The sequence below is a fragment of the Podarcis tiliguerta genome (assembly GCF_965153285.1).
Source record: "Podarcis tiliguerta genome assembly, chromosome: 3".
NCBI lineage: Eukaryota > Metazoa > Chordata > Lepidosauria > Squamata > Lacertidae > Podarcis > Podarcis tiliguerta.
In genome coordinates this window covers 61,653,033-61,677,938 of record NC_139536.1, presented here as the reverse complement: position 1 = coordinate 61,677,938, position 24,906 = coordinate 61,653,033, and the positions used below count along the sequence as shown (strand labels likewise).

General features: G+C 50.3%; 1 protein-coding gene across 1 annotated transcript; it reads right to left on the bottom strand.

Moving 5' to 3' along the window:
• Nucleotides 1-5,050: 5,050 nt before the first annotated feature.
• Nucleotides 5,051-6,070, bottom strand: LOC310675342 (trace amine-associated receptor 5-like; the record flags this gene model as incomplete). Its single annotated transcript, XM_083435686.1, has 1 exon — nt 5,051-6,070. One exon carries the CDS (start codon nt 6,068-6,070, stop codon nt 5,051-5,053), a length of 1,020 nt encoding a protein of 339 aa, XP_083291812.1.
• Between the last annotated feature and the right edge of the window lie 18,836 nt (nt 6,071-24,906).

Sequence of the window (24,906 nt, the reverse complement as noted above, 5' to 3'; positions counted from 1 at the left end):
GCAGTGTTCTCCAATCCCAGTGCTTTGGGATAGGGGCTAGCATTGCAAGAGCAAAACTGAATGCCTCTAAGGAAGATGCCAGGGTGGAGAGGATCCTTCACAAGTTTAGCTTGCAACGAGCGGAAATGAGTTTTACCCAGAAAGCAAATTCTTTTTAGGATCCCGCCAGATGTCCTTTTTAGTGATTATTTCTGCTCATGACGGTATCGGGACAGTCATACGTAATCCTACTTTCAATACCGTTTGCACCTGCAGATGCTTTAGGGCAGTCACACTGATTCATTTCCAATCAGTGCAAATTCCATAACTTCCTGCTTAAAGCAGTATTTCTTTTATGCCACAAATAATTGGGTTCTCCTCCCATCACCTTCCACTTCTACTGCCCTTCTGGGCAGGAAGATTGTGGAAGCCTTGGAGGAGCACTGCAGAATAATCTAAAGCGAAATAAATCTATTAATGTATCAAGAACACCTTTCAGAATACACCTGCAAAAAAATACCAGCCCAGAGGGGCTCAGTGTTTTTATCACTCCAAAATCAACTTTAAAGTGACCTATGACAAAACCCTCTGGACCTGTTTTTCTGCCATTTGGTAGGTTTTCATACCAATTGCCCATAAAATGCTAACTAAGTAATAAAAAAATAACAACAGCACTTAATATTTTAACATCTCTAACCAGTGTTCAACTAGTAAAACAGCAGTATGAAAGCATATACAACAAATAAAGACAAGAATTCAGGGAATTCAAATGAATTAAAAACAGGACCCAATTTTATGGGTCAGGGAAAGCCTGGACAAAAAGGTATCTCTTTACAAGACATCTGAAGCAACAAACTTGACATGAGCCAACAGTGTGACGCGGCAGCTAAAAAAGCCAATGCAATTCTGGGCTGCATCAATAGGAGTATAGCATCTAGATCAAGGGAAGTTATAGTGCCACTGTATTCTGCTCTGGTCAGACCTCACCTGAAGTACTGTGTCCAGTTCTGGGCACCACAGTTCAAGAAGGACACTGACAAACTGGAACGTGTCCAGAGGAGGGCAACCAAAATGGTCAAAGGCCTGGAAACGATGCCTTATGAGGAACGGCTAAGGGAGCTGGGCATGTTTAGCCTGGAGAAGAGGAGGTTAAGGGGGGATATGATAGCCATGTTCAAATATATAAAAGGATGTCACATAGAGGAGGGAGAAAGGTTGTTTTCTGCTGCTCTAGAGAAGCGGACACGGAGCAATGGATCCAAACTACAAGAAAGAAGATTCCACCTAAACATTAGGAAGAACTTCCTGACAGTAAGAGCTGTTCGACAGTGGAATTTGCTGCCAAGGAGTGTGGTGGAGTCTCCTTCTTTGGAGGTCTTTAAGCAGAGGCTTGACAACCATATGTCAGGAGTGCTCTGATGGTGTTTCCTGCTTGGCAGGGGGTTGGACTCGATGGCCCTTGTGGTCTCTTCCAACTCTATGATTCTATGATTCTATGATTCTATGATTGTTTCTGCTTCACATATGACAGAAGAAAGTAAATTTCATAGCACAGGGGCATTAGCAGGAAATGCCTGCTTTGAGGTCACCACTGTATGGTATTCTGAAGGCTGCAGTACCATGAATAGAATTTCCCCAGATGATCTAAGTGACTCTATACAGGGGCAGTTGGCACCACATTGCAGGTGGTATAAAAGCACATATCATGTGCAACTTCTGAATCAGCCACATGTGGGAGCCAAATATCATGGATCCAAACATAGTATAAGGCTCCTTTCAGAGCTAGGTATATAAGCATCTGGTCACATATTCTGTTTGTTTGCAACTTCAGTGCACATATTATATCTTTTAGTTTATTCTTTTACCTGTAGTTTAAACATTTCCAAAGTGAGTTGCACAGGGATGAAGCAACAGATAGGACTTTTTCTTTTGTACAGTAGGCTACACTCCAGCCACACAAAGATCAGAGATTTCTATATGCAGACGCACACACACACCTCTCTTCAGCCTGGCAAGGAAGAGGAACCACTGTTCAAGGATACAGTCTAGTTGGACCAAAAATAAAACCACGCAAAATGGCATGTTGTAGGGCTTCTGAGGGTCCTGGCTGAGGGCTCCCAAAAGAAAAGCATATTTATTTATTTAGAAAAATATTTATATACCACTATAAAATTAAAAATATATAATAAAAACGCATAAAGAAGTTTAAAATCAGAGGTTATAAACTAACATGGAAGGATGCATTCTTATTTCTTTTTTTAAAGTAAATTTTATTTATAATTTTCATCACTACAATTTCTCCACATTAAAAGTAACAATGCATTAAACCTCGACTTCCCTTCCTGCCTTCCATGGTTTCCTCCAAAACGCCATTACTACTGCATATTCTAGTCAATCCACAGCCCCTCTATCTCACTTCATCTCAGCATAACTTATACTGCTGAATTTACTCTTAAATCTGCTAACATTTTAACCTGTTGGGAAGATATAATCAGTACTTTTTTCTGGGGGACTGTAGGGTACCTAAACATTTTGTGAATCTAACAGGAGAATAAACTAAAAAAATTTTTTTAAAAAAATTCTTCTATAGCACGGTGAATCGTCAGTGTGTGAAGCAGTGTGGAATGTGTGGAGGTAATGTATGTTCTTTGTACTTTTATCCTTTTACTGTATTTATTTCCCCCGATTTGAACTATAAAATGGTGGTTTTGTTGAGTCAAAATGAGAGTACCCCTAAACATTTTTTTTTTTTGAAAAATAGCACTGGATATAACATTTTAAAAATCCTAACTGAACTTTGCTTCAGGATGAGAACAGAAATTGTGCTCCCGCGGCACGGCAGCAGCAGGAGGCCCCATTAGCTAAAGTGGTGCTTCAGGTTAAGAACAGTTTCAGGTTGAGAACAGACCTCTGGAACAAATTAAGTACTTAACCCGAGGTACCACTGTAAGTAAACAAACAAAGAAACAAACCCCAAACTACTTCTTCTTCTTCTTCTTCTTCTTCTTCTTCTTCTTCTTCTTCTTCTTCATACCTCGCCTATCTGGCTGGGTTTCCCCAGTCACTCTGGGCAGCTCCCAACAGAATATTAAAAACACAATAAAACATCAAACATTAAAGACTTCCCTAACCAGGGCTGCCTTCAGATGTCTTCTAAAAGTTGTGTACATAGTTCTTTATTTCCTTGACATCTGGTGGGAGGGAGTTCCACAGGGCAGGCGCCACCACCCAGAAGGCCCTCTGCCTGGTTCCCTGTAACTTCGCTTCTCACAGTGAGGGAACTGCCAGAAGGCCCTCAGTGCTGGACCTCAGTGTTTGGGCAGAACTATGGGGGTGGGGACGCTCCTTCAGGTATACTGAGCAGAGGCCGTTTAGGGCTTTAAAGGTCAGTGCCAACACTTTGAATTGTTCTCAGAAACGTACTACTGAAAACCTGAGTGCAACCCCAGCAGCCATTATGGTCTATGGACCACGTGTTTCAAAGTGTCCACAGCTGGTTTCCATTCTCCCCTCCCCAAGGTCAGTCAAGGCAAGGCAAGGGCCCAGGAGAGCAGGGCTGCCAGGAGATTGGTGGGCAGATTTGGCTGCTGCTATAATTATAGCTGAAGCTGAAAATATGCTTCTGCTATTTAAATATTTCTTCAGGTCAGAAGGTCAGAGGACAATCTATTTCCACAAAGAGAGTCACATTTGCTCAATATATGCAAACAGAAGAGCAATCAAATAAAAATGGAAATAATTGTTCTTATGAAATAAGTTGTGATAATTATTGAGAGGCTTTGTGGATAGAATCACAGATGTCATCATTCACAGAAGAAACTGCTGATGCATCCTGCTCGAGCAAAACCCTCCAAAAGAGAGAGGGGGAGGGAAAGAGAAGATAGAAAGCGCTTGTTGCAAGAAATATTCTCAGCCCGGCAAAGAATTTTAGCCCATTAATCATCTTGATTGATTGATCGACTGACCATTAAATATATTTGCATATTTACCAAATATTGTCAACAACTTGAGAAATATTGACAAATATTGACAAAAGTGTGAGGTGACTTAAAAAGAAAGCAAACTTTTACAATTGAAATCAGTTTAATATTTTATTCATCATCCTTTGTTACAATAATGCACCAATATCATTTCAAAAAGCAAACTGAATAAAACGTACCCTGAAAGTAGGCTCCTACTGAGTGATCAACCAAAAATGAAGGTGTTTACTGTACTGATTAAATCCATTTGGGCTTTCAGTCCTATTTCGGCTTCTGTCCTTTTAAATGCTACCGTGTTTGGATAACTTTCTCTTTTCATTTGGTAGCACTTCAATCCATTACTAAAATGAATTACTCATATGGTAATACAGTACATACATACATACATACATACATAAATACATACTGTATTAATAAAGCAATAAATGAGTCCCTTTCCTCACCATATCTTTTGCTTACAGGGTTTCGTTTAATTTCACATTTTTCTCACTCTATGGCCGCCATACGTTTACAACACTCTTATACAGTGGTACCTCGCAAGACGAATGCCTCGGAAGACGAAAAACTCGCAAGACGAAAGTTTTTTGTTTTCTGAGTTGCTTCGCAAGACGGATTTCCCCATGGGCTTGCTTCGCAAGACGAAACGTCTTACGCCTTTTTTTAAAAAACCGCCAATGCATTCCTATGGGAAACCATCAATACACAGTGGTGCTTCGCAAGACGAAAAAACTCGTAGAACGAAAAAACTCACAGAACGAATTAATTTCGTCTTGCGAGGCACCACTGTACCAATTTAGCAGTCATGGAGAATCCTGGGGGCTGTAGTTTGTTAAGGGTGCTGGCAATTGTAATTCTGTGGGGTCCACAACCTTTGTAAACTAAAGGTTGCAGAATCCTTTTGGGGAAGCCATGATGTTTAAAGCAGCATAAGAGTTGTTTAAATGTATGGTGTGGTAGTGACCAAAATTACTTCAGCCATGGGCATTGGTCCAGGAGATCTGAATCCCAAGCCTTTTGTGCTAGGCCCCAGGTCTCCTGACCCCTCCATCTTTGGGTGGTATGCAGCTATGTAGTAAGTTAGCACCTCTAGGTTATTCCTCCTGGTACAAGTCCACAGCAGACGTTCTTGTATAGAAGATCTGACGGGATAAAACAAGCTTTACAGCTTTCCTGAACCAGTGGTAGGAAAACACATAAATCAAAGGGTTGCAGGCTGAATTAAAGTAAGCAAACCAAATGAGAACATCAAACACAACAGGTGGGGTAATGAAATCAAGAAGGCTGTCTACCATCGTGTCCACGGTAAATGGCAACCAGCATAAGAGGTAGACGCCAACAGCGATTCCCAGTGTTTTCGCTGCCTTCATTTCTCGCCTTGTCGCTCCTGACCGACGCATGGACCCGGCTCTCTGATTGACACTGTTTATCTGCTTGGCTTGCCTGGTCGCCACGATAAATATCTTGACATACAGCCCTACCATGATGAGGCAGGGGAAGAAGAAGAGCGGGAAGTTTATCCAGCCCCAGAGTTTGTTGAACAGCAGCTGGCAGCTCCCAACGCAAGGCATGTCCTGCAAGAACTGGCCTAAACTTTCCTCAACTCTTTTGCTATAGAGGAAGATGGACGTGTAAAGCACAGGGACTCCCCACCCGAGCACGACGTAGATGCCGGCGACCCGCACGGTGAACTTGGTGGTGTAGCGCAGAGGGTCGCAGATGGCACAGTGGCGGTCGATGGAGATAAAGCAGAGGTGGAAAATGGAGGCCAAGCAGAAGACAGTGTCCAGGAAGGTGTGGAAACGGCAGAAGGCATCCCCGAAGTACCAGCAGCTCTCCACTGAGCGGATCGTGCTGAAGGGAAGGACTGTTAAGCCTAGCAGGAGGTCTGCCAGCGCCAGGGAGAGCAGCAAGAAATTGGTGGGGGTGTGAAGGATTTTGAAGTGGAAGATGGAAATAATCACCAGCAGGTTCCCCAGGACTGTAAGTAGCATGCCCAGGGCACAGACCACGTAGATGGTTAGCTGGACCCCAAAGGGATGTAGGGTTCGGTAGCAGGAGCCATTAATCTTAAAGCAAAGCGGGGCTGGGGCAGCTTCCACAGCAGAGCTCATTCTTCTCTACCACGTCTTTCTGCCCCTCTCAGCTGTTTTGGCTCTGGCAATCTTTCTTCTGTATCTGGGGGAGGGTGGGCGTAAATACTTAGCTACTAATTTTATTATATGACCGAGTTCATTAATTTATGAATCACCTCCCACGTGAGTCTCAAGGTGATTTACAGACGCACCAAACAAACAGTTAAAATCGGCTCTCTCTCCTTTTTTAAGGCACAAAAGATGACACTTTGAAATACAGAATAAACATCTTTTTGCCCAGCTGGAAAAGCTGGTTGAAACAAAAATGCCTTCCAACTGTCTCTGAAAAATATAAATAGTAATATTTAAGGGACTTGGAGTAGATACTGACAGCAGCAGTGACCTACTAGGTATATAAGGGGAAAGTCAGTCTTTCAAGTTACCTGGTGCCTAGCTCTAAAGGAGCTATCTCCATTTCAGTTTCTTTCATTTTCCTGATCTTAAGTTCAGTTTTCCATATTTCCACATTGGTTTGTGATATTTTTTTCTTGTGATGTTCTCATGAATATTCAACAGCATTTGAGTGCCATATATACATTTTTGCAAAACAATTTCCCCTAACTAAGTGCACCTCTGTGTGCTATTTTCACTAATATCTGCATTTTTATTACCCTACTTTTATACACGTTACTTGGCTGGAGAATGCACTACAGAATTTGGAGAAGTGCAAATGTAGAAAGATGGCTGTATTTTTAAAAATCATTTTGGAAAGTGAATTTAGTAGGTTCACCATTAAATGTGAACTGAAACAAATTTCTCCCTTGTCTCTCATAGGGCATTATATGTTGATACCAAAACCTTGAACTTTGCCTGGTAATTATGAAGCACAGAGTGTAATATTTGTGCAAAGAATCCTTAGGAGAGAGTCTGTCTGGCTCAAGGAATATTATTACAAAACTAGGGGATCAGTCAAACTGGTGAAACCCCACTAGTTTCATACATACACAAAATCACATCCTTTTCCTATTGATTCATTAATCTGTAATAGCCTCCTCCTCTAGTTTTATACTGTATTCATGATCACGAAAGCAGACTAAAATCCCCTTTCCACTTTTAAGTGGACAAAGAATGGACAAAATCCACCTTCTCATTTTTAAATCACCCTGATTTAAGTACAGTGAAGTGTTACAGGGAAGTTAATGTGAAATTAGGAGGTTTTAGATAGGGACTTCAAATATGAGTGCTCACTAGTTCTGTTTTGTTTGTTTTTTGTTTTGCCATGACACATTATTATGATCATAAGGATATCTGGTGTCGGAGGATTTTGTTTTTGGCTGCACCCATTCTAGAGGCGCAACCACATGCTTGCTCTGTAACAGCGATCACAGCATTCTTCAGGGTTTACAGGACTAATGTGGTGGTGGGGCAATATTTCCATACTGAGAAGACTTTAAAATGTTGTATAAAACATTGCAAATAAAAAAAAATGCAACAACAACTCTCCAAAGAGACAAAGTACATTTCTGGGGTATCCTAAATATGCCCCCCTCCCAATAGAGAGGTAGATAGTCAGATAGCTATAGATACAGACATTAGAAGAGCATGTTCCCTTTGTCTCATCTCTGATAATAATAATTTTATTGTTTAAACCCTGCCCATCTAGCAGGGTTGACCCAGCCGCCTTCTCCTAGAAGTCATAAGTCTATACAGGAAACAGGGTTGTTAGGGTGAACTTAAAAATTGACTTGTTACATAATTTACATCTTTATCTTCTGTTTGTTCACTCAGAGGAAAGTCTTCATACTTTCAATGGGACTTACCCCCGAGTAAGTGACAGCATGGCTCAGTGTTGGAAAAGGGTGATTTGGGCTACTTCAGTAAATCTACATTTTTGTTTAGAATACTGTATGTGCATATGGGAATATTGCACTGTGTGCACAACAGTGTATTTTTAATATCTTCAATCTTTGCTTGGTTATGATTCTATTTTGTATTTTTATAAATCTGTTTTTAAAAATGAAAAATGAAAAAATGGTTATGTAGATGAAGAGGAGAACAAAATAAATGTTTATGTAATGGTGGTGGTGGGAACTTTATTTCTCACAATTTCCAAAAAAATAAGTTTCAGGTTTTTAAAAAAGGGTGTTTCTTCATTTCCAGTTACTGCAGAAATATAAACAGAATTACAGGACTGAAAATCTCTCAACCAAAAGATTAAAAACAAATAGTCAACATTTATTGATTTTTATGGTCCAGTATCACAGTTTAAATATCAAGCTTCTCTTTTACAAAGCAAATAAACCAGGATAAAGGACAGTACTGAAGTAAATTTCCAAGGTGTGTGTGTGTGTGTGTGTGTGTGTCTTTGTGTTTTTGGAAGTCTCCAACAATTAGTCTGGATGATTTGAATTTGTTACATTCTTTAAAGCCAGAATTAAGACAAAGTCTTTCAGTAGTTTATCTGAAACTTTCTTTAAAAAGTAACTGAAATCCGCGTGTATTTAGTATAAAGACTTGGATCATATAAATGAAAATGAAAATCCAATTTCTTGTAGTTGGGTTGAAATAGAACAAAGTACAGTAAGGATTACCTGCTGTTGCCCACCGCCTTAACTTCCAGAGTTTCTCTTCAGCTGGGAAGTCTGAAATCAGCCAATGCCTTATATAATCCAGTCCTTTCTAATGAACAGTGTAACTGAAGGTGTGGTCAGCAAGGCACATGCGTCTTCAGCAACAGCAATGTTGCTGGCTGTCAAATGTCCTGTGATGTACAGACCTCCATGCTCATTACTCACTTGCCTGTTTAATCTTAACAGCATGGTCACCAATTGTCTATACATGTCCTGCCCATAATAATGTTGCTCTAACTGTCCACTGTTTTTCCCACAGATTTGGCCTGTTCCCTCACATCTAAGTCCCAGATAAGGTCCCTCTCGTCATTCCTACCTCTTCGATTAAGCTGCAATTCTACTTTCTTTAGGATGAGCTGCATTTTCTTGCGAGACATTTCTCATTCTCATCCATATTACTTACACATTCCTTCACTGGAAGCTTCGTATATATGTTTTACCTTATCAACCAAATATTGCAAGCTTGGACGACAATATGCAATGAGGGCAGGCAATGTTATTATTCCTTAGACATGTTGTTGGGTTGTATCAACTGTCTTCAGTGCAGACCCATTGAAATAAATGACTAAACTCTGAGCATGTCTAAAGTTGGAAAGCACTGATTGTCTCTCAGCCTAACCTCAACGTATTGTTGTGTTGATGAAATGAGAGCAGTCCATGTAATCTGCCTTGGGCTTTTTGGTGGATGGGTGGGATGCAGCAGTGATAGAGGGGGGGAAATCTGGGAGGTACAGAACTATCTTGACAGGATAGTAGAATGCTGAGAGAAGACTATAATGATATTTTGGGTCTTGCAAAAAGTGTTTTAAAAGCAGCGGTATAACAACAGTTGTTTGTTAGCAAGTGAGCCAACCCAAACAGCATCTTCTTTGTACTGTTTTACTATATACTTTAGAGTCGCACTTTAGGGTCAACCACACAATCACCCCCTGCCCAACGTGCTGCTCAAGGAAACACCATAGGTATGACAGAGATTATTATGGGCCAGAAAAAGAACGGGAACAACTGTCTGATTCCCATCACAGTCCTGATGTTTCTGCCTAGGATCAGGACATCCTGTCTCTGTCAATGGACAGTTCAACTACCCGCCAGGTTTCTGCGATTTGCTACAGACAAATCTAAGGTAGAGATGAATAGAGTCAGAGCACCTAAGACCTAAGACTCCTCTTCCGGATTGGGACCGGAGTTTCATAAATCAGACCACTGGTGCTAAAAGACTGAATGCTCTAGAAACTGCATTGAGTGTTGAATAGGGAGGCTGGCCTGTTGACTTCAAGGACTACCCTAAAGTCTTTGGTCATCCAGGATAAAGCGTGTCCTCCCTAAAAGAGTGAGACCTGGAGACTGACCTCCTGGTTGTGGGTAGGTATATTGGACAGCTACAACACCCGATTGGTAGGTGCCTCGTTGCTGGGTTGAATCTGGCCAATGGGGTGCAGTCTAAATGGATCAAGGGACCTATGCACGTAACCCAGAGCTTCCTCTTTCGGCTTGTGCATCGGAACACCCGCCCACCTCTCCCTATATTTAGGGCATTTTGCGATTGACCTTGCTATGCCATTGTGTGTTGTCTGTCATTGGGACAGGAGCATGGTGGGAATTTTCCCCACTTGGCTGATTGGCTGTTGCCATTTGGGTTTCGCCTGCCACGTAGCAAATCGTCATAACTTGTAAGGTTGCGGATAGGCACTGGTTCAAGTGATAGGGATGGGAGAACGGTCTTGCTATTCCTATGTGAAGGGTATTCCATTAAAGAAATCCAGGGACTCAACTTGGTTTAGCCAACCCCCAAAAAGGGGTTGCGTCCGTGCCTGAGTCCAGGGGAGCATCTGGGGGGTGAATAGAGTCTGCTCACAGGCTTTTCACCTTCCTCAGGTGTTCACCCTTGGCTGACCTATGATGGAGCTCTGGATCAGCGCTACCTGCAAGGGTGCAGGGAGCTAGTCGAACCAGAGCCTATGCAACCACTCACTTTTCTGTAATCAATTAAGTTGTGGCCTCAATTCTGCCAAAACCCAAAACTAAAATTTGAGTCAAATGTGTGTTTATTTAGGGGGGAGGTCTCTGGGTCTGAACAAGCAAACATAGGAAGCTATCTTATCCTACATCAAATTGAATTGGTGCTGTCAGAGCTGGCTCCTGGTCCCAGCTCACAAAGGACCAACGCTAGCCGGTAGTAAAGTATCAAAGTCTTTATTGAAGAATAGTTTCCATTTCCAAGCCTCAGCGCCCCAGCTCTACGTCTGGAGTTTAGACCGGCGAAGCTCCGTCTGAATCTCCGCCCCCTGTGCACCAGTTTAAGACTCTAGCCTTACTCCACCTCTTCCGTCTCTCCTTTCTCCTCTGGGTCCTGCTACCCCCCGGGGTTCCTTCCTTCCTGGACTCTTCCGACGCAGACGTTGACCCCCCCTGAGTCCTCCCTCTCTCTTCGTCGGGCTTTAGGACCTGGCTCCCTATCCGGGCTGCCAACAGTGCCACCCTCCTGTACATTTGAACTTGGCGCGCGCGCGCAGCCTTCAACCTTCCTCTGGACCGTTTCCTCGCTCCCCGACGGAGGCGTGGTCAATCCTCCCTCGTGTTCTCCCGCTGGCAGCGCGCTGCCTGATCCCGATGCCTGGGACTCCTCCCCCCTTCTGCTCTCTGGTGTGGACGCTGGTCCAGATTTCCAGCTGCTGTTCTCTGAGTCCCCTCTGGCCCCTTCTTCCTGGGGTGTCCCCCTTGCCCTGACCATGGGAGCCCCTTTCTGTGAATCATCCGATTCACTGGAAAGACTCAGAGACCTCGGACCGTTGTCATCGCTGACATTTCCTTCAGACTCCTCCCCCTCGCTCTCCATTTCCTCTCTTCCCTGTGCCTCTGCTCCTGAACCCCTGACATCCATCCCCCCCTCGAAGCCCCCCCTTCCCCCCTCCCCTCCTTCAGGTGTGGGTGCTGGGTGCTCCGTCGTTGTGGGGGTGAATGGCGGATACAGTTCGTCCCCCTTGGCGTGCATCCAGCCGGATAAGTCCGGCTCGTCCTCCGTGCTCTCGCCGAGCTCGATTTCCTCTGCTTCCATCTCTGTGCCACCGTGCTCGAACCCAACGTCCTCCCCCAGCACGTCCATGTCCACCTCTCCCTCTGTCACCTCTGGGTCCGTTGCCTGCCAAGGAGCCCCCAGCCACCTCCTGCTCCACCGCTCCTCTGGTCGATCGTCCCACCAAAACGAGCGGTCTGAGGCAAACCCCGAGGGCGATCCCTCCGGGGAACGTGTTTCTATTGCCGGTTCTTCGTCCGAGGTGAACCCCTGGAATGTGCTGGTTGAAAGCGTGGGTGTGAAAAGCCAGTCGTCGAAATACTCGGCTGGCATGGGCCTGTGTGGGAACAAGGCATGAAACTCCTCCTTGAGAAGCGGCTCGTCCAGGGCATAGTCCGGCACCCAACGGTTGGCGCTGGCCGGGGTGCCTTCACTGGCGAGAAAATATTCTACTCCCTCTTCCCCCCATCTCGAGTCTAAAATCTCTGTGACCTGGTTGATGGGCTCCCCTCTTGGCGACTCCCTCTTTGGGGGCGTCTCCCTATACTGGTCTGGTGCCGTGCCCTGCGCCTGAAATCGGTGAGGTGCTTTGTAGGGCGTGAGCACTGACCTATGGAACACTGGGTGCATTCTGGATCCCTCCGGAAGTGTCAACCGGAAGGCCACTGGATTGATCTGTGCCTCAACTTGGTAAGGTCCTAGCTGCTTATGTCCGAGTTTCTTCTTCGCTAATGATCTGGTCGGCACTGCTTGGGCCGCTAACCACACCCAGTCTCCCACCTGTATGTCCTCCCCGACCCTTCTGTGCTTGTCAGCCTGCAGTTTGTATGCGTGCTTTGCAAGTTCTAACTGCCTCCTAAGCTGTTCGTGAACCTCCTGCAATTCTGACGCTAAGACTTCCGCTGCCTGTGGCTCCCCCTCCCCCAGTCTCTCTGTGATGGCCTGGGATTCCGATTCGGAGGATGAAACAGAGGAATCCCGGCCTGCACAGGAGTCCCCGCCTCCAGGGCCGGCTGAACTGGGGCCAGGCCTAGATGCTGAAGAGCCTGCACCTGTGGCAGTGCATCAGGAGCTGGCCCCAGGTGAAGCCCTTCTGGCCCCAGAGAGGCTTGACGACTCAGTGGCCACAGGTGAGCCTCCTCCAGGGCCCAGTAACCCTTCGGTCTCTCCTGATCTGCAGAGGTTTAGAGCAGAGAGGCGAAGGGAACTGGTTGCCCCCAGGAGGAGTGCTCGCCTTAAGGCCAGAGGAGGCGGGGCTCCTGGGGGCCGGGACCGCCCCTGGCCTTAGAAGAGGATAAAAGCCCAGTCAGCCCGGCCCCAGGTTGCGGGAGCAACGTCGTTGTTGGCTTCGGACCTTCCTGCGTTCTTGATCCCTGCTCGGCCTCCTGTTCCTGACTATCCGGTACTCCTGTTCCCTGCTCGGCCTCCTGTTCCCGACCAGCCGGTGTTCCTGTTCCCTGCACAGCCTCCTGTTCCAGCGTTCCTGTTCACCGCCCGGCACTCTGCCTCGGACCTTGCCCCTCTTCGTGTGGACTTTGCTACACCCAAGGTACCTTACCCCCGGGACCAGCACAGTTTGCTCCCGCCACCTCCCGCACTCCCCCTTCGTCGGGGTGCGTTCGGGAAGAGCCAGAGGCCATGGCTGAACAGGCGGCTGCACTGGTGGCTTTGGCCCAGGAGAACCAGGCCTTGTCTCACACCGTGCAGCAGCTCAGTGACGCGGTTGAGGCACTTCAGCAACGCTTGGAAGCCCTACCGGCTTCTGGGGCCGACGCCCCGGCTCCGGGCAAGTACCCAGTGGCTTTGCCTGAGAAATTTGATGGAGCCCCGGCCAGCTTTCCCATGTTCCTGGCCCAGGCCAAACTGTATATTCAGGGGCGAGCCCGGAACTTTCCTGACGACCGTACCAAGGTGCACTTTTTGATTAGCTTGTTAAAGGACCAGGCGGCCAAGTGGGCGTTGCCGCTACTCAGGCAAGACTCCCCCTTGCTGGCAGACTATACGGGGTTTTGCAATCGTTTGGAGGCCGCGTTCGGCAACCCCCAGAAAGAGAGTCAAGCCAACCGGGCGATTCGGCATTTGAAACAGGGCAAGTCCACGGTGGCCACATATACCACGGAGTTCCGGCTGTTGGCACAGGACTTGACCTGGAATGACTCGGCACTGCGGGACCAGTATCTCGAAGGGCTTTCGGACGAGGTACTGGACCAGTTGGCCACAATGGAACGCCCCACCACGTTGGACACTCTCATTCAACGGAGTCTACAAATAGGCGACCGGTTGGAGGATCGTCGTCAGGCCCGGGGTCGCCGACACTTCCAGTTCACGGCACCAGCTTTTTCCGGCAGCCCCACGGTCACAACTGATTTAACGGAGGAGCCTATGCAGCTCGGGGCAGTGCGGCCACGCCTATCCCCCGCAGAGAAGGCGCGGCGTCGGGATGGAAATCTCTGTCTTTACTGTGGCGGAAGTGGACACTTCGCTCGGTCCTGCCCTGAGAAACGCCAGCCGCAGGGAAACCGCCAACCCCAGTAGCTGATGGCCCTAGCTACCGGGGGTCCCAAACCGTACAGAATGGGCCCGCACCAATGGACTTGCAACATCTTATGGTTTCGGTACGTTTATACCCTCCAGGTGGGCCCTGGATCCTCACCCATGCTTTGGTAGATTCAGGGGCAACCCGCTCCTATATGGACGCTGCTTTCGCCGCCCATCATCAGGTGCCACTTCGGAACAAGCCAGTACCGGTCCAGGTGGAAGCGATTGACGGACGACTTCTGCGTTCAGGTGCCGTTACTCAGGAGACCCAGCCTCTGGTCCTGTGTCTCCAGCAGCACCGGGAGTTGCGAACTTTGGACATTGCCTCTATGCCCCGCTTCCCCCTGGTGCTCGGGATGGACTGGCTGGAGGCCCACAACGTTCAGATTGACTGGGTCAAACGGACCGTGCACTTCCCAGACCCATGTTCCCATGCTCAATCCGGAACGCTGGCGGCCGCGCCCTCAGAGGAGGCAGCACCCACGCTCCCAGTCGTGTACCAGGACTACCAGGACGTGTTCGAGGAACGGGGGGCAGACCAGCTGCCGCCGCATCGGCCTTTTGACTGCGGCATAGACCTCCAACCCGGAGCGCCTTTACCAGTGAGTCGCTTATATTCCCTAACAGAGCCAGAGCGCGAGGCTTTGCAGGACTTCTTGCGCAAGAACCTGGAGCGTGGGTTCATTAGGCCTTCCACCTCGCCCACCGCGGCGCCGGTGCTTTTTGTTAAGAAGAAATGTGGGGAACTCCGCCCTTGCCATGATTACCGAGCCCTGAACAAAATTACCGTCCCAGACCGGTACCCCTTGCCCCTTATCTCGGAGCTGCTGGAGCGGGTGCAAGGGGCACAGGTGTTCACCAAGCTGGACCTCCGGGGGGCCTACAACTTGATTCGGATCCGAGCCGGGGATGAGTGGAAGACAGCGTTTGGGACCCGGTACGGACAGTTCGAATATTTGGTTATGCCTTTCGGTTTGTGCAACGCGCCTGCTGTGTTTCAACGCTACATCAACCACGTGTTTCAGGACCTGTTAGACAAGTACGTGGTGGTGTATTTGGATGACATACTGATTTACTCCCGTGACCCGGCTCGCCATGAGGGACATGTCCGGACCGTGCTGCAGCGCTTGCGTGAGCACCGTTTGTACGCAAAGCTCAGCAAGTGCGAGTTCCATCAGCGGACTGTGGACTTCCTTGGTCACCGGCTCTCTCCAGATGGGGTGCAAATGGACCCGGGGAAGGTGACAGCGGTTCAAGAATGGGCGGCACCCCGGAACCGCAAGGACCTACAGCGTTTCCTGGGGTTCGCCAATTACTACCGGACCTTCATCGCTGATTATGCTCATCGCACCACCCCGTTGACCCGGCTACTGCGCCCAAAGACGCCGTTTTCCTGGGACAAGGAGGCAGAGGAGGCGTTTCAGGGGTTGAAGGCCTGTTTCCAGAGGGCACCAATCTTACAACATCCTGACCCCTCTCGACCCTTTGTGGTGGAGACCGACGCTTCCAGTACGGCTCTCGGTGCCGTCTTGTCTCAACAGATTGGTCCTGAAGCGCCACTCTTACCCTGTGCCTTCTATTCCCGCCAGCTCCTACCAGCGGAGCGTAACTATACTGTGTGGGAGCGGGAACTACTGGCCATCAAGGTAGCCTTTGAGGTCTGGCGCCACCATCTTGAGGGGGCACGACATCCGGTGGAGGTGAGAACCGACCACCGGAACCTGGAGTACCTCCAGACCACCCGCAAGCTGAACCAAAGACAGATCCGGTGGGCGTTGTTCTTTTCCCGGTTCCAGTTCCGGATCCGCTACATCCCTAGCTCTCAGAATCAGAAGGCGGATGCCCTGTCCCGGAAACCTGACGACAACGCAGACACGGTACAGCAAGCAGAACCCACCACGATCCTACCTCCGGCTGCATTCCTGGCCACCCAGGAGGCGCAGCCACTGCAGGTTCGGGTGCGGGAACAGCAGCGGGTCGACGCTTGGGCCCAGGAACGACTCCGGGAGCTGGCTGAAGGGTCCAGCCCACAGTATCCGGGGCTGGTCCTGCATCAGGGCCTTCTGCTGCACCACGGTCGTTTGTACATCCCGCCAGGGCCACTACGGCTGGAGGTTCTCCGGATGGCCCATGATGCCCCAGCAGCGGGGCACTTTGGACGGTATCGGACCACCCATCTGGTCAGTCGAGAGTTTTGGTGGCCCCGCCTGAAGGCTGACGTGGCTCGCTACGTCGCTGGTTGTGATGTCTGCCGGCGCGCCAAGGGACCTACCGGGCGACCCCCCGGCCTACTTCAGCCATTGCCAGTTCCACCGCACCCTTGGCACACGGTTTCGTTGGACTTTGTAGTGGACTTACCCTCGTCTCGTGGCTGTACCTGCCTTCTGGTTTTCTCCGACCATTTCACCAAGATGGTGCACTGCGCTCCCTGTCCATCTGTACCCACAGCCAAGGAAACTGCTCAGCTGTACCTTCAGCATGTCTTCCGCCTGCATGGCCTACCTGAGCGCGTGGTGTCCGACCGGGGCGTTCAGTTCACATCCCGGTTCTGGCAAGCACTACACCAGACCCTCGGGACGGAGGTCTGCCTCTCGTCAGCCTACCACCCACAGACCGATGGCCAGACGGAACGGGCGAACGCGGTGCTGGAGCAGTACCTCCGGTGTTACTGCAGCTACCAGCAGGATGACTGGGTCGACCACCTGGCATTGGCGGAGTTCGCCTACAATAACGCGGTGAATGCGTCCACCCAGCAGACCCCGTTCCAGGCCAGTTATGGTTATCATCCACGGCTGTTTCCAGAGGTGCTGCCGACATCCGCAGTCCCGGCGGTGACGGAGTGGCTTCAAGAGCTCCAGTCCCAGCAACAGCTTTTGGTGGAGCAACTGCACCAGGCCAAGGAAGCGTACAAGGCCCAGGCCGACCGCCACCGCCAGGTGGGGCCGGAACTTCGCGTCGGTGACCTGGTTTGGCTCTCCACTCGCCACCTCCACCCCTCTCGACCTTCGCAGAAGTTGGACGCCCGCTTCACCGGCCCGTTCCCTATCGTAGACCAAGTCTCTCCTGTGGCATTTCGTCTCCGGTTACCCGCAACCCTGAAGGTTCACCCGGTCTTCCACAGGTCCCTTTTGAGTCCGGTGGCCCCACCCGACGAGTTCCACCCGAACCGTCCCCGACCGCAGCCAGTGTTGGTTCGGGGAGAGCCTGAGTACGAGGTGGAACGCATCCTGGACTCCCGATACCGCAGGGGGAAGCTGCAGTATCTCATTGACTGGAAGGGGTACGGACCGGAGGACCGTTCCTGGGAACCAGCGGCCAACGTCCACGCACCTGCCTGCCTCCGAGAGTTCCATGCGACGTACCCCGGCAAGCCGGGTCCGGACCCTCGGTTGAGGGGGGGGCCTGGGAGGGGGGATGGTGTGATGGCCTGGGATTCCGATTCGGAGGATGAAACAGAGGAATCCCGGCCTGCACAGGAGTCCCCGCCTCCAGGGCCGGCTGAACTGGGGCCAGGCCTAGATGCTGAAGAGCCTGCACCTGTGGCAGTGCATCAGGAGCTGGCCCCAGGTGAAGCCCTTCTGGCCCCAGAGAGGCTTGACGACTCAGTGGCCACAGGTGAGCCTCCTCCAGGGCCCAGTAACCCTTCGGTCTCTCCTGATCTGCAGAGGTTTAGAGCAGAGAGGCGAAGGGAACTGGTTGCCCCCAGGAGGAGTGCTCGCCTTAAGGCCAGAGGAGGCGGGGCTCCTGGGGGCCGGGACCGCCCCTGGCCTTAGAAGAGGATAAAAGCCCAGTCAGCCCGGCCCCAGGTTGCGGGAGCAACGTCGTTGTTGGCTTCGGACCTTCCTGCGTTCTTGATCCCTGCTCGGCCTCCTGTTCCTGACTATCCGGTACTCCTGTTCCCTGCTCGGCCTCCTGTTCCCGACCAGCCGGTGTTCCTGTTCCCTGCACAGCCTCCTGTTCCAGCGTTCCTGTTCACCGCCCGGCACTCTGCCTCGGACCTTGCCCCTCTTCGTGTGGACTTTGCTACACCCAAGGTACCTTACCCCCGGGACCAGCACACTCTCTAATCCCGGGAAGGTTCTGGGATGCCTCCCATTGTTGGCGAAGAACGGTGTCACCCCCGTGGACACGTGCTTCGTGTTGTTGTAGGCGAACTCAGCGAGCGGCAGGTAGTCCACCCATGTTGCCGGCTGCTGATTTGCATAGCATCTCAGGTACTGCTGCATGATGGCGTTGACGCGCTCCGCTTGTCCGTTGGTCTGCGGGTGTCTCGCCGACGCTAGGTTGATCTTGACGTTCAGGAAACCCATCAGCTTCTGCCAGAAGTTCGAGATGAACTGCCGCCCCCGGTCGGACAAGATCGACCGTGGCAGGCCGTGCACCCTGAAGACGTGGTCTATGAACAGCTTGGCGGTCTGTTCCGCCGTGGCCACCTTCGCGCACGGAATGAAATGGGCCATTTTGGTGAACATGTCCACCACCACTAGCACTGCCGTCTTGCCCCTCGAGCTGGGTAAATCCGTGACAAAGTCCAGGGCCACCCTCTCCCACGGTTCGCTCGGTGTCTGCAGCGGTTCGAGCAGTCCTGCCGGAGGTTTGTGCACTGACTTGGCCCTTTGGCAGGTGTCGCACCTCGAGACGTACTCCGCTACTTCCCCCCGCATCTTGGGCCACCAAAAATCTCTGGCTACTAATTCTGCCGTCTTCTCTTTGCCAAAGTGCCCGGCGGTGGGTGCGTCGTGCAACTGCTGCAGTACTTTCGCGCGGAGGTCGTCTCCCGGTACGTAGAGGGCCCCTCTGCGGATGAGCAATCCGTCGCGTATTTGGAACTCGTCGTCCTTCACCGTGCCCTTGTGCACCTCCTCCATCTTGGCCTGTGCGAAGGGGTCCTCCTGCAGCGCTCGACGGACCGCATCCAGGTCCACGGTTGCTGAAGCGCACGCCCACGCTTTCGGCGCGAAAATGTGCTTGGCCGCTGCTGGTGCCGCCTCTTCGAGGTATTGCGGCTTTCTGGACAGTGCATCTGCCATAATGTTGTTGTCGCCTGGGATGTACTCTATCCTGAAGTCGAAATCCGCAAAGAACTCCGCCCATCTGATGTGCCGCTGGTTCAGGAACCTTGCCGTGCGCCAGTACTCCAGGTTCTTATGATCCGTGCGAACCTGCACTGTGTGTTTGGCTCCGATGAGGAAGTGCCGCCACGCCTTGAATGCTGCATGAATGGCCAGCAACTCCCTGTCCCAGATGGTGTAGTTCTGCTCTGACTTGCTGAGCTTCCTAGAGTAGAAGGCACACGGTCTCCAGTCCCCATGCGGGTCCTGCTGCAACAGTACTGCGCCCACGGCTCTGTCTGAGGCGTCCGTTTCAACTCTCATCGGTCTGCCGGGATTCACATGTAGTAGCTGCTCTTCGGACGAGAAGAGACGCTTAAGGGTCTGGAAGGACTGCTCCGCTTGCTCCGTCCAGATGAACTTCTTCTTCTTGGAGCTGAGCGTGTCGGTAATGGCCGCTGTCTGCATCGCGAACCCCTTGATGAACTTGCGGTAAAAGTTGGCGAAACCCACAAACCGCTGGACCTCCTTCCGATTGCGCGGGCTCTTCCAGTCCAACACTGCGCGAACCTTGGCGCTGTCCATGGCGAGCCCCTTGTCCGACAACTTGTAGCCCAGGAAATCCACCTCCTTCCTGTCGAACTGGCACTTTTCCAGCTTGGCGTACAGCCGATGCTCCTGCAGTCTCTGCAGAACCTCCTTGACGTCTCTCTCGTGGGTCTCCTCTGATTCTGAGAATATCAGGATGTCGTCCAAGAAGCAGACGCATTTCTTGTAGAGGAGACCCGCCAGGACGTGATGCATGAAGGCTTGAAAACAGTGAGAGCCATTTTGTAATCCAAAAGGCATAACTCTGTATTCATAAGTGCCCAGGGGCGTGAACATGGCAGTCTTCCACTCGTCTCCCTCCCGTATGCGAATCAGGTTGTACGCCCCTCGCAGATCCAACTTTGTGAAAACGCGTCCCTTCCGCACCGTTGCCAGCAGGTCATCTATTTTGGGCATGGGAAAGGCCGTGGGCTTGGTCTTGGAATTTAAGAGCCTGAAATCCACTACAAGCCTCCTTTGGGGCGTGTCCTTTTTCTTCACAAAGAATACTGGACTGCCCCCCACTGCCTTCGACTCCCGGATGAAACCGCGCTTCAAGTTGAGGTCTATGAACTCCCTGAGCTCCTGCAGCTCGTCTTCAGACATTGAATACAGTTTCCCGGTTGGCAGCATCGCCCCTGGCAGGAGGTCAATCTTGCAGTCATAGGGCCTGTGGGGAGGCAGCTTGTCTGCTTCCTTCTCGCAGAAAACCTCCAAAAACGCTGCGTACTTGCTTGGCACTGCTTGCAGCGTGCCCAATTGTAGCTGCGGGTCTTCCCCTCCCTCTTCCGGGCTAGGAAGGATGCAATGTTCCGCGCAATAGGAGGAGCCGAAGGTCAGTTGGCGCTGGTACCACGCCAATGCTGGGCTGTGCCTGTGCAGCCAACTCATGCCCAAGACTACAGGCGTGTCCGACAGGTGGGTGACATTGAAGCTGATGACTTCTCGGTGATTTCCAATCCGCATCACCATTGGCTGCGTTTGTTGCACCACCTGCCCCCCTAACAAGTCTCTGCCATCCACCGTGACAACTTTCAGGGGCAGCGTGGCTGGTAGTAGTGGTATATTGTGCTGCTGAATGAAATCCAGTCCTATAAAGTCGGCGTTGCTGCCGGAGTCAATGGTGATCGGCACTTCCAGAGTGCGTCCATTGGGCAGTTGGAGAGACGCTGTAAGCTGCACCACTGGTTTGGGTGGGAGGGGGTCTGTGGGCTGCAAAATTGCTGGGGATTGCTTCATTGACTTGTCTGGCTGGACCCCAGTGCCTCTTCCTCCAGCCAGACTCCGTCGTTTAACTGTTGTGGTGTTCTCTGTTGAGTTGCTTCTGTGACTGTTGCCGAAGCTGCAGTGTGCTTGTGGAGCCTCTGGGGACACTCTTTCACCATGTGCTGAGCACTGTCACAGATGTAGCACTTCCTGTTCCCTCTAGGAGGCTTCGTTTTGACTGCTCCCGGTGTTAGGGCTCTGGTAGCTGACTGAGCCCTGGCACCTCCGATCTCCATCGGTTCTTCTCCCCCTCCCTGCGAGGGTGTGGATTGCGCACGCGCTGCGTCTCTGGGAGAGAAGGGAGGTGCTCTGGCTGGCGCCCTTCCCCAACGTCCTTCTTCTCTGTTCCAAGGACGTTCCTCCAGGCGCACTCCAACCTCTAGCGCCCTCTGGACCACCTGCTGAGTGCTCTGTGGTCTCTCCCCCCTTGCAATCTCAGCTTTTACATCTGCATTCAGGCCTTCCCAAAAGAGGTCTCTCACTGGAGCGGAATCCTTCTCCCATCCCAGTGCATGAACTAAGCCAAAAAAGCGTGCATGGTACTGCCTCACACTGGCTTTGCCTTGTTTAAGTCCGTGTATGTCTCTTCTGGCAATGTCGATGTCTATCTTTGATAAAAAACACGAATCCATTGCTTTAATGAAAGCCTTCGCATCTTGGAGCGCCGGATCATTATCTCTCCATAAATTCCTCAGCCACGTTTTGGCCTCCCCATGCAAATGGGACAAGATAAACCCCACTTTCTCTCTCTCATCTCTAAAGTCTTTTCCTAGCAGATCCAGCGCAAACAGCAGGTTGGCTCTGAAGTTGGGGTACTGCTGTAAACTCCCGTCGAAATGAGATACCAGACTGCCTCCCCTTCTCCCCAAGCCAATGCCCTCTGATTTGGGTCCCGGTTGCCCCTGTTTAGAAAGCACGTCCAACCTGACTTGGAGATCCCGGCAGGCGGTAACCATTTCCTCCTCCCTTTTCCTGGATGCAAGTACCTCCGTGCTGAGTTGTGTCACAGCTTCTTGCAGGGCTGCTAGTTGCTCTTCCGTAGTCATCTTGCCTGAGTTTTGTGAGCTCTGGAAGCACCCCTCCTCTGCCCTCGCTGCGTCGACTCACGTGGCGAGGTTCTTGGTGCCAAAACTTTAGGAGACGGAGCTTACTGTCAGAGCTGGCTCCTGGTCCCAGCTCACAAAGGACCAACGCTAGCCGGTAGTAAAGTATCAAAGTCTTTATTGAAGAATAGTTTCCATTTCCAAGCCTCAGCGCCCCAGCTCTACGTCTGGAGTTTAGACCGGCGAAGCTCCGTCTGAATCTCCGCCCCCTGTGCACCAGTTTAAGACTCTAGCCTTACTCCACCTCTTCCGTCTCTCCTTTCTCCTCTGGGTCCTGCTACCCCCCGGGGTTCCTTCCTTCCTGGACTCTTCCGACGCAGACGTTGACCCCCCCTGAGTCCTCCCTCTCTCTTCGTCGGGCTTTAGGACCTGGCTCCCTATCCGGGCTGCCAACAGTGCCACCCTCCTGTACATTTGAACTTGGCGCGCGCGCGCAGCCTTCAACCTTCCTCTGGACCGTTTCCTCGCTCCCCGACGGAGGCGTGGTCAATCCTCCCTCGTGTTCTCCCGCTGGCAGCGCGCTGCCTGATCCCGATGCCTGGGACTCCTCCCCCCTTCTGCTCTCTGGTGTGGACGCTGGTCCAGATTTCCAGCTGCTGTTCTCTGAGTCCCCTCTGGCCCCTTCTTCCTGGGGTGTCCCCCTTGCCCTGACCATGGGAGCCCCTTTCTGTGAATCATCCGATTCACTGGAAAGACTCAGAGACCTCGGACCGTTGTCATCGCTGACATTTCCTTCAGACTCCTCCCCCTCGCTCTCCATTTCCTCTCTTCCCTGTGCCTCTGCTCCTGAACCCCTGACAGGTGCATATACTTCCATATTGTCTGCAATGAGTGGCAGCAGCTCTCTTGCATTTTTGGCAGGAACCTTTCCAAGCCCTACCTGGAGATTATGGGGAATTAAACCTGGGACCTTCTGTATGCAAAGCAGAACCTCGTCCACTGAGCTACAGCCATTCTCTGAGGCATAAGACAAAGCTGGTGTGCTTTCTATGGAAGACTGCAAATGGCATAATGAAATTCCAATAAATAAACAATTATGGGCATAGCCCCAGTTCAAAAATTGGTGTCAAAAGAAAAGTTTCCAGTTTGGTCATACAGACATTTCTAAATAATATTCACTGGTGATGTAAAACTCGCTCGTGAGACATCAGTGTATTGTGGATCTCCCCTGAGGGCACTTACGGTACTTACTTTTGTGGTCTCTTCTGAGCTGTTTACTTCCGACAAAAAGGTGTTGGAAGTGTCAGACCTGAACAATTATTTCAGCTGTACTCCCTGGGCTTTTTTGCGAGCAATCCTTGTTATTCTAGGTACGTGTAAGTAAAGCCCATGAGCTTCTTTTACAATTACACAAAGTTCAGAAAGAATTACTCCAGCCTAACGTGTTCAAGAGAGAATGATGGTCTCAGATTCCATCAAGTTACAGCAAAACCTTTGTTGATTTCAAGGGGGTTTGGCAGGAGTGGGAATGTAAGGCCTTGGCGTATGAAGGAGGTCCTCCAGTCCTCTCTGCTTGGCCCTCAGAACCATCCCCAGTTCTCACCCTCACCAGCCCTGCTCTTCATCCTCCTCAAGTGCTTTTGCCTGGCTGGACTGTGTCCTTGAATCATGATCATGCCTCTCACTTGCCCCATTGGATAAATGCATATGCAGAATATGGGTGGGTGTAGAAACCCCTGGCTTTGGCAAGGCTGGACAGTCACCTACTGTACAAAGGCAAGAGTGGCAGCTGTTGCTCCATCTGCTTTTTTCCCAGTGATATGTGGGCCCCAGAAGGTTCTGCATGAGGGAAATTGCTCATCAGGCTGAAAAGGGGTTTTCCACTCCTGGAGTATGGAGAGAGATAATTGCAGATAGAATGAACATGCAAACACAGAGAGACTGAAAGTCAATAGGCCATTCTGTATTATTTTTATTGAATGTTAAGGGTTTTTTTTTGTTAATTATTTTGTACAGGAAACTCCCAATTTATGCCCCGGTTACATTCTGGGCCTTGCATGTGTAACCGAAATCACATATCAGCTCCCTGGAGACTCCTCCTGGCTCATGAGGAGACCCTCCCCAGAGCCTGAAGCTATTTTAATTCACAAAATGTGTTTCTACAGCCCAGTGCTTTTGGGGGGGGGGCTCCTCTCCCCTACATGTCTTAAACACAGAGGTTGGTGAATAAATTGTGTCTAAAGTAGAAGTAGAATTGTGTGTAAAGTAGAAGTTTGTAAAGGTCTGTTCTTGCTGTGACATTTGCCATTTTTGCTTTGGTGGACTACAGCTCCTGGCACATCCTGTGTCTTAAACACTGAGCTTTGGGAATATATTGTTTCTGTGTGTTTCTGTTCCAATCAGAGGCAGGGGAAGTTAATCTCCTTTGTGCTAGTGCCCCCACTCCCACCAGATTGCTCCCCACTTCTGCTAGACTGATTTATATGCCAGACAGGCAGACCTGCACCACAGCTGATTTTGTATGCTGATGTTAATACAATGTGTTCCTATGAACTCCTAAATGTGGTGGTGTTGTTTTCTGAACAAGCAAGAATGTCTTAAAGAGTCACCTTAAAAGTAAGAAAGTGTATAATGGTTGGTGATCAGGGTGTGTAAATAGGGAGGTCAGAAGGAAAGTAAAACTGTATACAGTACTGACTGGCTTTGCATCATTACCACCCATTGTTCACAAGAGCAGTTCACAACA